The sequence below is a fragment of the Entelurus aequoreus genome, linkage group LG17, assembly GCF_033978785.1.
Source record: "Entelurus aequoreus isolate RoL-2023_Sb linkage group LG17, RoL_Eaeq_v1.1, whole genome shotgun sequence".
Lineage (NCBI taxonomy): Eukaryota > Metazoa > Chordata > Actinopteri > Syngnathiformes > Syngnathidae > Entelurus > Entelurus aequoreus.
Genome location: NC_084747.1, coordinates 15,142,624 through 15,155,764, shown reverse-complemented (window position 1 = coordinate 15,155,764; position 13,141 = coordinate 15,142,624). Strand labels below are relative to the sequence as shown.

The window sequence follows — 13,141 nt, the reverse complement described above, 5'->3', positions numbered from 1 at the left end:
GCGAAAAAAACAAAAACCTTTTGTTTTGTTGTCTCATAATGATTGTGAACGATAGGCAAAATAAAATAAAAAAAAGTGTGGTTTCCCTCTAAGACATATTACCCGAGACTTGCAATGAGGGGGGAGGGGCGGGCATCCAACCCGAAGCTGCAGCCAGTAGAGGCATCGAATGAAGCATTGAAGATGTGGGATGTAGGTGGTGGAGAATGTGTGTGTGTGTATTTTCTGTGGATGCTCGATCACATAGCCAGTCCGTCCAACAAAACTTGACAAACAACGGGTGTATGTCCATGATAGACAGGGAAATAGTTAGTTTTTTCGCTCCACTGTCCTCTAGGGGACTCTCGAAGCAAAAACCTTGCCAAATCGCTTGCAGCCAGGGGGGAAAAAATCCAGATTAGAATGTTTTTGTTTTAGGGAGTGAAAACAAATTTAAACTTTTCACTGTAATTGTCCATTTCTGGTCCTCAAATTCATCATACCTTGCCATGCAGAGTAGGCAGTGTCTCCAAGATGTTTTCCGGTTTGCGATTTAGTCCAAAATCACATAAGTCTGAGTGCTCAGGATTCCGCCCAGCCTCCAATCATTTGTGGCAGCTTTGAACAGCTTCTAGCATCTTCCAATTTGTCGATACACCAGGGCAACGCTTACCGGTACTCCAATCAGCATGTGTCCTGTTACCATGGTTTCGAATATATCGATCCCTTCAACGTCCTCGACTGGACGGGTCGCCAGGCACGCGGCGCTCCGCTTCTCCCAAGAGTTCGGCGTTTGTCCAGCAGCCACCAGGCAGGTGACCCCGAACCCAAGATCTTGTCAAATTCGTTGAGAGGCCAGTCGATCAATTCCCTTGTTTAGATTTTGGAGATCAGTGCAAATTGGGCTACAAAAAAATTAAGACAAAACAAAGAAGCGAGCAGAATAGATAAGGGAGAAGGGAGGGGAAATGTCGGCCTTCGATGAGAGCCAGAGAGAAAAAGCCCTGCTTCACCAACTTCTCTGCTGTGGGTGAAACTAGACTGCTGTTTCTTCACGCCCAACAAAAATAATAGATTTTTTTTTCTTTAGTTGTCCTTGTAAGATGTTATTTTTGCCATGATGAGTCTTGCCGTGGCGCCAAATATTATATTGAGCAGACACTTTATTAGACACCAAGCATATTGTTTTCCCGTTCATCTTAGTAAACAAATATGAAAAAAGTCAATTTCTCTGGAAACCTCTACACTCCATGCCCACTTTTCTCATTTTTGACAGCGACATTTAGGCTAATGAGGGAATCTGGTATCATACAGAGCCTCACTTTTAGTAGGTGACTTCTCACATTTTGGGATTCAACAACCTTTTAGCACAAACTGGACAGGAATTTTTAATTCACTTTATTGTCTGCATGTGTGCTAGCAGTTGTTTTTTACACAAATAATTGAGCATTTCAAATGTTGTTCTCTGCTGTGTGACCTTGTGTGTGCAAACATTGCTCCCTTGTTAGAAAATACTTTACCACAACGTAAATCACTGAAGGGACCTTTTCCTGTGTGTTTCATGTGTTGAGTCACACTTTGTTAGGGTGGAAATCTTTTACCTTGAGTGTTTCAATATTTGATAGTGGATTTATGAGTAAAGCTACTATTATAGACCTCTGAGTAAATATTTTACCACAACTGAACAACTAAATATTTTTAGTCTGTATGTGTTCTCATGTGTCTTACCATATTTGAATTTGTAACGTATCGTTTACCACAAACTGAACAAATAAAAGGTTTTTCTCTCGTGTGATTCAGCATGTGTCGAGTCCAACCTCTTCTGGTAAAAAATATTTTCCCACAAATTGAGCAACACAATTTTTGTTCTGCTGTGTGTGTTATCATGTGTTCAGTCAAATGGCTCTTTTTAGAAAATCTTTTATCGCAAACTGAACAACTAAATGGTTTTTCTCCTGTGTGCGTTCTCATGTGTTCAGGAATGTATCTTTTTTGAGAAAAGCTTTTCCCACAAACTGGGCAAGTAAATGTTTTTTCTCTAGTGTGTGTCCTCATATGTTGATACAAATTGCACTTTTGAGTAAAACTTTTAGCACAAACTGAACAATTAAATGTTTTTTCTCCTGTGTGTGTTCTCATGTGTTCAGGTATATACCTTTTATGAGAAAAGCTTTTACCACAAACTGAGCACGTATATGGTTTTTCTCCTGTGTGTGTTCTCATGTGTTGAGTCAAATTGCTCTTCTGGGTAAAGTTTTTAGCACAAACTGAGCAGCTTAAACATTCTTTATCAGTCTTCTCTTTAGAGCAATCGGAGTGTTTGTTGTCAGTGTGAGTCCTCATATCACCTTCACAGTCTGTTTCACTGCTCAAAGTTACTTCAACCTCGTCTTCAGCCTCAATATCTGATAGTGGAGTTAAGTGGTTGCCTTTTTGGGGTTTCTCTTCATCAACTTTAGTCTTCACAGAGACAACAGTCAGTGGCAACTTGGTGAAATCAGCCTCATCCGTCAGGCCTAGAGGAGACTCTCCCTCCTGAGTGATCCAGAGTTCCTCCTCTTCCTTTTTAATATGGGGGATCTGTGGCGCCTCCTGCTTCAAAGTGGAGCTCCCCCCCTGTGGCTGAGGGGGAGGTTCTTCCGGCTGGACGTCTGTGGGAGAGACAAACAAAATGAACACACTTTAGCTATGTTTCTCCTTAAACTTGGGAGTGGATTGGGGACTTTGTGGATATTGAGTTGAGTTATTTGTCTTGACACCGCATATTCCAATATTATTGACAGAATAGTGAGGTTGGAGATGTGCCAAAAGCTGCAGATTTTTCTGCGTATAGTCAAGGTTTTTATTGAGGACGGGTGTGGTGACTTAGGTCAATTTTAAATGAGGGGAACAGAGCCTGAAGTGATGGACTTTTACGACCTAAATTGATTCCACAACGAGCACGTAACTCAAAACCCTCCTATCTTAAATCAGCACCGCCTATTGAGATAAATTGAAACTAGGGATGTCCGATAATGGCTTTTTGCCGATATACGATATTCCGATATTGTCCAACTCTTAATTACCGATACCGATATCAACCGATACCGATATATACAGTCTTGGAATTAACACATTATTATGCCTAATTTGGACAACCAGGTATGGTGAAGATAAGGTCCTTTTTTTTAAAATTATAAAATAAAATAAGATAAATAAATTAAAAACATAAATGAATTAAAAACATTTTCTTGAATAAAAAATAAATTAAAACAATATAAAAACAGTTACATAGAAACTAGTAATTAATGAAAATGAGTAAAATTAACTGTTAAATCAAATCAAATCAACTTTATTTATAAAGCACATTTAAAATTTACCACAGGGGTAGCCAAAGTGCTGTACAATGGGCAGGTTAAAAATAATACGAGAACCGAGCAAACACAACACAACACAAACAGAACACGATAAAAAATAAATAAATAAAATATAAAAACATAAAAACATAAAAACAGGTTCACAGCAGGTGTATTATGGTTAAAGGTTAGTACTATTAGTGGACCAGCAGCACGCACAATCATGTGTGCTTACGGACTGTATCCCTTGCAGACTGTATTGATATATATTGATATATAATGTAGGAACCAGAATATTAATAACAGAAAGAAACAACCCTTTTGTGTGAATGAGTGTAAATGGGGGAGGGAGGTTTTTTGGGTTGGTGTACTAATTGTAAGTGTATCTTGTGTTTTTTATGTTGATTTAATAAAAAATAAATAAATAAAATAAAATAAAAAACGATACCGATAATAAAAAAAACGATACCAATAATTTCCGATATTACATTTTAAAGCATTTATTGGCCAATAATATCGGCCTGCCGGTATTATCGGACATCTCTAATTGAAACCAACTTACTTTGTGCTTGTCCCTCCCAAATAATACAACCATTTTAAACATGCTACATGCCGCTCAGAAAGAAAAACAAACTTTTAAATCAGAAATATTGTTTGAAAAACAATACAATAGCATTTACTACCAACAGTTCCAGTACTTTTATGAAATAAAGTATCTATACTGTTTCCACTATTTGTTACGGAAGTTTTCTTTCTCCTGTGTGTGTTATCATGTGTTTAGATAAATGGCTTCCTTGAAAATAGCCTTTACCACAATATGGGCAAAACATTTTTTCTCCTGTATGCATTCTTATATGGTTAGTCACATACCTTTCTCAAAGAAAAATGCCCAATACTTGTGTTGTTTTAGGCTGTTGGAACCGTTTCAATCGCCAAAACAGCTCAGTGGCCTTGTGGTTAGAGTGTCCGCCCTAGGACTGGGAGGTTGTGAGTTCAAACCCTGGCCGAGTCATACCAAAGACTACAAAAAACGGGACCCATTGCCTCCCTGCTTGGCACTCAGCATTAAGGGTTGGAATTGGGGGTTAAATCACCGAATGACTCATGAGCGCCGCGGCCACTGCTGCTCACTGCTCCCTTTACCTCCCAGGGGGTGAACATGGGGATGGGTCAAATGCAGAGGACAAATTTCACCACACCTAGTGTGTGTGTGACAATAATTGGAACTTTAACAAAAGGATAAAAATGTCTGCAGAGTTCCTCGAGAGCTAATCAAGAAGGGCGAAAGAAAAGTGGCACGAGTTTGCAGCGATGACTTCGTCGAGTGTTTGTTTGATGTACTTTTAACGTTTAGTATTTCCCATTTAAGCATTATCTTGATGTTATTTGTAGTTCTTAAAACACATTTTTGCTACGAGTGTTTCGTAAAGCACCAACTCGACGAGTCTAAATAAAAAAAATCAAATGTGAGCAAAAACTAAATGTAGTTTTACCAAAGGCAGCAATCATAAATGAATCTTTCAGCACATACACACTGCTGACATCCATAGTTATATTTTGAATAAAAACGGGGAAAAACACGCTCACTCGTCAACGGCGCCTACAACAAAAACAAAGTAAAAAACGAAGCATGATTTATCCGGAAGAGTCTGGACACCAATTTGCTTGACACAGCCACACACAAATAAGTTGTATTCATCTGTTTTGCTGTGGAGAATGATGTCAGGAGCACCAGATAGTTTGACGTATCTGTAGTGGAGAATGATGTCAGGAGCACCAGATAGTTCGACATATCTGGGAATGCGACCGACGGATAATCCTTGAGATCACTGGACAAATCTTGTTTGATAAAGTATAGGGACCTACTCCTTTGCATAGTTTGATTATTTGCTGGTATCTGCTTTTAATGGTAAAATCTAGGCCCCTTTTGTACTCAGATAGTTTGCACTCTGGTGGGCCCACTGCCTTTACTTTTGTTCAAAAGTCACATGACTGCATACAACCTACAGTACAGGCCAAAAGTTTGGACACACCTTCTCATTCAATGCGTTTTCTTTATTTTCATGACTATTTACATTGTCAAACACACCTGCGATGTGAAAACCATTTCAGGTGACTACCTCTCGAAGCTCATCGAGAGAATGCCAAGAATGTGCAAAGCAGTAATCATAGCAAAGGGTGGCTATTTTGAAGAAACTCGAATATAAAACACATTTCAGTTATTTCACCTTTTTTTTGTTAAAGGCCTACTGAAATGAATTTGTTTTTATTTAAACGGGGATAGCAGGTCCATTCTATGTGTCATACTTGATCATTTCGCGATATTGCCATATTTTTGCTGAAAGGATTTAGTAGGGAACATTGACGATAAAGTTGCAACTTTTGCTCGCTGATAAAAAAAAGCCTTGCCTGTACCGGAAGTAGCGTGACATCACCGGAGGAAGGACTTCTCACAATTCCCCATTGTTTACAATGCAGCGAGAGCGATTCGGACCGAGAAAGCGACGATTACCCCATTAATTTGAGCGAGGATGAAAGATTTGTGGATGAGGAACGTTAGAGTGAAGGACTAGAACGCAGTGCAAGACATATCTTTTTTCGCTCTAACCGTAACTTAGGTACAAGCTGGCTCATTGGACTCCACACTTTCTCCTTTTTCTATTGTGGATCACAGATTTGTATTTTAAACCACCTCGGATACTATATCCTCTTGAAAATGAGAGTCGAGAACGCGAAATGGACATTCACAGTGACTTTTATCTCCACGACAATACATCGGCAAAACACTTTAGCTACGAGCTAACGTGATAGCATCGTGCTTAACTGCATATAGAAACAAAAGAAATAAACCCCTGACTGGAAGGATAGATAGAAAATCAACAATACTATTAAACCATGGAAAGGTAACTACACGGTTAATGCTTTACAGGCTGGCGAAGTTTAACAATGCTGTTGCTAACGACGCCATTGAAGCTAACTTAGCAACCGGACCTCACAGAGCTATGCTACAAACATTAGCTCTCCACCTACGCCAGCCAGCCCTCATCTGCTCATCAACACCCGTGCTCACCTGCGTTCCAGCGATCGACGGTGCGACGAAGGACTTCACCCGATGACGGATGCGGTTGGCGGCCCGGAGTCGGAGGAAGTTAAGGTGAGTTTGGCGGCTAGCGCGTCTGCTATCCATCTCTCAGTCCTCCTGGTTGTGTTGCTGTATCTATCCATCCATTTTCTACCGCTTATTCCCTTCGGGGTCGCGGGGGCGCTGGAGCCTATCTCAGCTACAATCGGGCGTAGTCCACCTACAACTTTCTTATTTGCAGTCTCCATTGTTCATTAAACAAATTGCAAAAGATTCACCAACACAGATGTCCAGAATACTGTGGAATTTTGAGATGAAAACAGAGTTTTTTGTATAGGATTCAATGGGTCCGTATACTTCCGTACCAACCCTTGACGTCACGCGCATACGTCAGCATAAAAAACGTTTTCAACCGGAAGTGTGGCGGGAAATTTAAAATTGCACTTTATAAGTTAACTCGGCCGTATTGGCATGTGTTGCAATGTTAAGATTTCATCATTGATATATAAACTATCAGACTGCGTGGTCTGTAGTAGTGGCTTTCAGTAGGCCTTTAAGTACATAACTCCACATGTGTTCATTCATAGTTTTGATGCCTTCAGTGACAATCTACAATGTAAATACCGTAATTTCCGGACTATAAGCCGCTACTTTTTCCCCTCGTTCTGGTCCCTGCGGCTTATACAAGGGTGTGGCTTATTTACGGCCTGTTCTTCTCCGACACCGACGAAGAGGATTTCGGTGGTTTTAGTACGCAGGAGGAAGACGATGACACAATGATTAAAGACTGACTTTTCATATACCGGTAGGCTGGTTATTTTGATAACGTACAGGTGAGCACTTTGTATTACTTTGCACCGTTGTATTATTTGTACTCTGCACAAATGCTGTTCGCCATGTCAAAGATGTGAAAGTTTGATTCAATGATTGAAAGATTTATTGTTAATAAATGGGACGCTTTGCGTTCCCAAACAGTCCTCTCTGTCCCGACAATCCCCTCCGTGGTAGCAGGAACCCCTATATACTACGGTAATTACACATCAAAACCCTGCGGCTTATAGTCGGGTGCGGCTTATATATGGAGCAATCTGTATTTTCCCCTAAATTTAGCTGGTGCGGCTTATAGTCAGGTGCGGCTTATAGTCCGGAAATTACGGTAGTCATGAAAATAAAGAAAACGCATTGAATGAAAAGGTGTGTCTAAACTTTTGGCCTGTACTGTATATTGAAGGCTCTTCCAGTGAGAGCGCCTTCCATTAACACATGGCACTCCATAGACATGTCAAATTACAATTAAAGTAGGCATTGTAATTGTGCTTCGCAACACAGCTCTTACACAGTGATCAGTGTGGTCAATTGTGCGACTTAGTCACTACAATTAGCGAGTAGAAGTTTGCATTAAAAAGGGAAAGAGGGGAGTGTGTCTTGCGTCGTGCATTTATTCAACTGCAAGCGGTAGGGATGATACTCGAAACCGGTTTTACCGGTTGTTCGATAAGAAAAGAACCGAGTCCTCGACCTCGAATCCCTTTTTGAGAACCGGTACCCGTTATCGAGACCACTATAGTAAAGAAAAAAAGTTGGTTCTTTATTCGAATCCCTCCGAACGAATCCCGTCCCGACCAGAAATGCCTTGTGAGACATCACAAGAAATGACGTCGCGTAGCTCAGTCATTAGGCGCAGATAGGGAAAGCAGGAAAAACAATGCACCAGAAAAGCGCTCCAAGGTGTAATAAAGTTGAAAACAAAAGGTATAATCAAATGAATAACTTTACTGAGAGATTTGAGCAGGGTACAAACACATGACGAACACTTTTACGACCAACCGGAAACATAGCAACCAGGCTAGCAACGCACCTCCTTTACGGCAGCTGCCGCAACGTTCTTAAAGCAACCGCAGCACATACATATATATACAACATATCTCCCTTTTTTAACTTTTGTTTTTCTTTCCTTGTAAACAAAACAAAATCACACTGTATATGTGTTGTCTGTCTAATTATAAATAATGCAGACTAGGCGTGTTGGCTGAGTTCTTGACGTTTACTTTCACAGCGTGCTCATAACCTCATTCTTAGCTGCCGGGTAACGACATGCAACAACACTTTTCGGGACTACCGCGCATGCTCGTCACTCCCGTTGCATGATGGGTAGTGTAGTTGTTATATTCCGTAGCCTAGCTCATAACATCACATCTTTCCCCCTTTAAAGAAATAATGTTAACTCAATAAAGTGTATTTCTTTTTTTAGCTTTAACTTTTCATTTTTTAGCATTGTAACCACATTTACAAACAACTTTTCTCTTCATAGAATTTTCTTTCAATAAAGAAATAAAGTGCAAAAATGTCAAAGCATCATAACAAACAGTTATGTCAAATAGCAGCAGAAGTGCACTTTTTGGATAGCTGTATTATTTTCAGTTTTGTGCCCAAGGGACTGATTTTATTTAACACTATATTATTATTTATACACCTACAGTGATCACAGAGACAGGTTGTTTTGGTGTTACTGTATATATTTGTTTTTCTGAAAAATCCCACTTAATATACTTTCGGTAACAACAGTCAATATTTATTTATTTTATTTTTTTCTTATATAATAAAAGTGAGCTTTTGTTAAACCAAATATTGTGTTTTTTTTTTCCATATACAACAACCTATCTGGACTCGATAAGAGAATCGATAAGGAATCGGTTCGATAATAGGATTCGATAATAGGCTCGAACTCGATAATTTCTTATCAAACATCATCCCTAGCAAGCGGTCACGAAAGGTAAAGTATTCGCCATCACAGTCCAAGAGATTGTGCACAAATGCTGTGGAAAGCATACAGAAAACCTCCAGAAACAAACCAACCTTTATTACTAATGTGGGCGCAAAGAAGACACAGCTTCGAGACTTTCCTCGTCATTTGCCTTCCCGGGGAGTGTTTTCATATGTTAGCATAGTTGCCTTCAGAGTAAATCTGTTACCAAAAATTAAGCGACTGAAGTTTGTGCGTTTTCGTGTGTTACAATACATGCCTTTTAAGAGAATCTTCCCCACAAACTAAGCAACAGACGGGTTGTTCTGTGTGTTTCATTCTGTGTTGAGTCAATGTTAGTTTGCCTGTATGAAAAGGTTTCATTGCTAACCGGGCAACGAACAAGTTTTTCTCCAGTGTGTGTGTTCTTATGTGAAAAGCTTTTACTATAAACTGAACAGCTGCATGTATTTCCTCTATTGTGTTTTATTGTGTTGAGACAAACCTCATCTGGAAAAACAACCTTTACAGTAAACTAAGTATCGAAATAGTTTTTCTCCTGTGTGTGTTCTTGTGTTGTATCGATGTGTTATTTTTAGAAAAGCTCAACCATTTTTACCTCTCTTCTTTGTAGAGCATTCAGAGTGTTTGTTGTCAGTGTGAGTCCTCATATCACCTTCACAGTCTGCATCGCTGCTCAAATGTTCTTCAACTTCGTCTTCAGCCTCACTATCTGACAGTGGTGTTAATAGGTTGTCTACTTGTGGTTTCTCTTCATCATCTTCAGTCTTCACAGAGACAACAGTCAGTGGCAACTTGGTGAGATCAGCCTCCTGCGGTCCTAGAAGACACTCTCCCTCCTGAGTGATGCAGAGTTCCTCCTCTTCCTTTTTAATGCAGGGTGGTTGTGGAGTCTCCTGCTTCAAAGTGGAGCTGTCCCTCAGCGGCTGAGAGGGAAGTTCTCCTGGATGACCAATCAGCTGCTGGACGTCTGCAGGACACAAACAACACAAACACACTTTATCTTAGACATGATCCATGAGATGCTTCTCCTTAAATCTGCTGCACACTTTCTTCCATGTACTGCATGTGTGTGTAGTGTTTCACCGCCATTCATTTAGTGCCTTGCAAACACGACAGATTCACGTTTACATGACTTGGCTTGGACTCGGACAAGTGAAGCTAGAAATATAGAAGATAGAAAACCCATGTGTTGATCTATATTTGGATATTACAAACTAGGGGTGTATTATTTTGCGAAGTTCATAAAAACGGCTAAATAAAATAAGAGTAAAAAAAATATTCTGGAACGCACAGGGGTGTGACGAGATTTGACTCTCGCTTGCTGACTGTTAGAATAATTGTATCTAAGTTATCACAAAGTTTTGTGTTGAAATGAGTTCCCGGCGAGAAGGCAAAAGCTGTCTTTGAACCTACCAAGAAGAAGGCTTGTAAAACTCCACTGTGTAGGATGATTTCTTTGATGTATTGTAATCAACAGAAATATATTGTCTTGACCCAAGAACTACAAAAGCGGAGAGGAAGCAGGGCCTGACTCCCCTCAAGGCGACCTCTTTTGTGAACTGTTTTACGACCTCTTCTTTGAACTGTTTTACGACCTTTCTTTTGAACTGTTCTGTAACCAAAGGCAACGCTGTTTACCACCCACGTCCCTTAGAAACAGCTGTTGCCATGTAATCAGGGAAAGTCCAAATAAAAATAGGTGGCGTACAATCTTTCGCCAGAGCATGCTGAGACACTGGTACAAGGGTACAGTGTCCAGGCGTCTCTCCTCACTGAGCCAAAGTGAATTCTGTCTCTGTTTGATTCTTTGCTTCTTGTCTCGTTTAATAGATGTCATCAGTGTTTGAACCTGACACTGACCAACTGCATCTCTGTCTGGACTAGAGCCTGCAGTGCCTCAGACTGGAAGTCTCTGCAGAGAGTGATGAGGACGGCAGAAAATACCATCAGAACTCCTCTTGCTACTATCCGAGAGATTGTAAAAAGCAGCTGCCTTAAGATGTTGTTTTAGTGCGGTTTTGAAGGAGGATAGAGATGCACTTTCTTTTATACCTGTTGGGAGTGCATTCCACATTGATGTGGCATAGAAAGAGAATGAGTTAAGACCTTTGTTAGATCGGAATCTGGGTTTAACGTGGTTAGTGGAGCTCCCCCTGGTGTTGTGGTTATGGCGGTCATTTACGTTAAGGAAGTAGTTTGACATGTACTTCGGTATCAGGGAGGTGTAGTGGATTTTATAGACTAGGCTCAGTGCAAGTTGTTTTACTCTGTCCTCCACCCTGAGCCAGCCCACTTTGGAGAAGTGGGTAGGAGTGAGGTGGGATCTGGGGTGGAGGTCTAGAAGTAACCTGACTAGCTAGTTCTGGGATGTTTGGAGTCTAGATTTGAGGGTGTTGGAGGTGCTAGGATACCAGGAGGTGCATGCGTAATCGAAAAAGGGTTGAACGAGAGTTCCCGCTAGAATCCTCAAGGTGCTTTTGTTGACCAGAGAGGAGATTCTATAGAGAAATCTCGTTCGTTGGTTGACCTTTTTGATTACCTTGGTTGCCATTTTATCACAGGAAAGATTAGCCTCTAAAATGGAACCTAGGTAGGTGACCTCATCTTTCCTGCTGATAACAATGTCACCCACTTTTATAGTGAAGTCACTGACTTTCTTAAGTTTGGTGTGGGACCCAAATAGGATGGATTCCGTTTTACCTAAGTGTAGACATGTGGTCTTCTCTTCACACACTGCACATCTCCTACTCTTCCCCCAAATCTCTTCTTTCAAATCTATCTTTACACAAGGGCTTGTTTTGCTCTTCGACTTTCTTCATTTGACTTTTGCATTCTTTCATCTCCTCTGATGTGAACTTCACTGCCTTCTTCAAGCTAACAATCATGGCGGCTCTTTCTTTACATTCGTCACCAAGTCGGCTCATTTCTAATCAACGCTCTTGAAATAGCTTTCATATTCCAAAACGTCAACACACTCACCTTTATCTGCAGTTTTCGTATTTTTCTTCATTGGTGCTTTGCTGGAAGTTGATTCTCTTTCATGTTCTCTTTTAGCGGACGTCGCCATCTTAGCATAGCAGTAGTCGTCCATCTTCTATCACGTCTTCAATCTTCACTTCAGATAACACTCCATCTCTCCAAACTCAACTTCAATTTAATGGGCTTTAGAAAATACAACTCTTTGAGCTATTTTTCTCTATATTAGCTGTGAATATATACAGCTATTAGATCGTAAACTTCTTTAGTCCGCCATCTTGCCCACCACGGAAGTCTTCTTGTTTACCGGATGTGCTGACCTACCCGATCCGTATGCGCATGCGCCAAAGTAACGGAAATGCCTTATTTTGTTTTCACTGTTCTACTGTTTGATGTTTAGTTGTTCAATAAAATATATTCTTCTTTTTTACAGTAAATTGAATTTTCGTTATAGAAATATTAAAACAACTCAATCTTTCTGTAAAATGTGTGCAGCAGTCGTTCCCTCGTTATATTTAAATCATTTGAGTAGCATAAATGACTTTCGAAATATGCAGCTCTTCAATTACAAGTTGCAAGCTAAGATGAACACTTCAAATTTAGATAATAAACGATGTGGTTCGATTTTTCCTTATATATGGCAGATTTTAAAACAAACCAAAAAAGGGTTAATTTTCATTAAAATATCGTCATAAAATTGTATTGTGTGCTGTTTTCCTTTTATGGATTTAAATGTTTCCAGATAAACAAAAAAATCGAATATATGTTCATCCAAGATGCAAAAATGCGTGTTTTATCTGTGTGATGGCAAATTGAACCGGAAGCAGTATTTTAGTATTTTCCTTTGCGTTTAGCATGTATTTTTTTAAGCATAACGGTAACATCTTTTTTCAGCAGGAGTCCTATTGTCGTTTTTATGTCCGTTAATTCTATTTCTAATTCTGAAACGCAAATCAAAAAACAACGATAAGGCCGTTTTTCGATTTTTATTATATATGGCAG

At 39.9% G+C, this 13,141-nt stretch overlaps 3 protein-coding genes across 5 annotated transcripts in view; all 3 read right to left on the bottom strand.

Moving 5' to 3' along the window:
• LOC133632484 (zinc finger protein OZF-like) overlaps window positions 1–13,141 on the bottom strand; it is a 421,867-nt gene that overhangs the window by 54,803 nt on the left and 353,923 nt on the right. The window lies entirely within an intron of this gene.
• The window catches only part of LOC133632486 (gastrula zinc finger protein XlCGF57.1-like), a 295,607-nt gene that overhangs the window by 24,331 nt on the left and 258,135 nt on the right, over window positions 1–13,141 (bottom strand). The window lies entirely within an intron of this gene.
• LOC133631891 (zinc finger protein 774-like) lies at window positions 1,238–12,464 on the bottom strand. Of its 3 annotated transcripts, none has more exons than XM_062024069.1 (3): window positions 12,143–12,464; window positions 9,816–10,130; window positions 1,238–2,630 (listed from the first exon to the last, which is right to left on the bottom strand). In XM_062024069.1, the coding sequence occupies exons 1-3, from the start codon at window positions 12,252–12,254 to the stop codon at window positions 1,678–1,680; spliced, it is 1,380 nt and encodes a 459-aa protein (XP_061880053.1). In that variant the 5' UTR covers window positions 12,255–12,464; the 3' UTR covers window positions 1,238–1,677. The 3 variants fall into 3 exon arrangements, with proteins under 3 accessions (XP_061880053.1, XP_061880052.1, XP_061880054.1); XM_062024068.1 differs by having other exon boundaries at window positions 1,241–2,630; window positions 9,759–10,130; XM_062024070.1 differs by lacking the exon at window positions 1,238–2,630 and having other exon boundaries at window positions 9,129–10,130.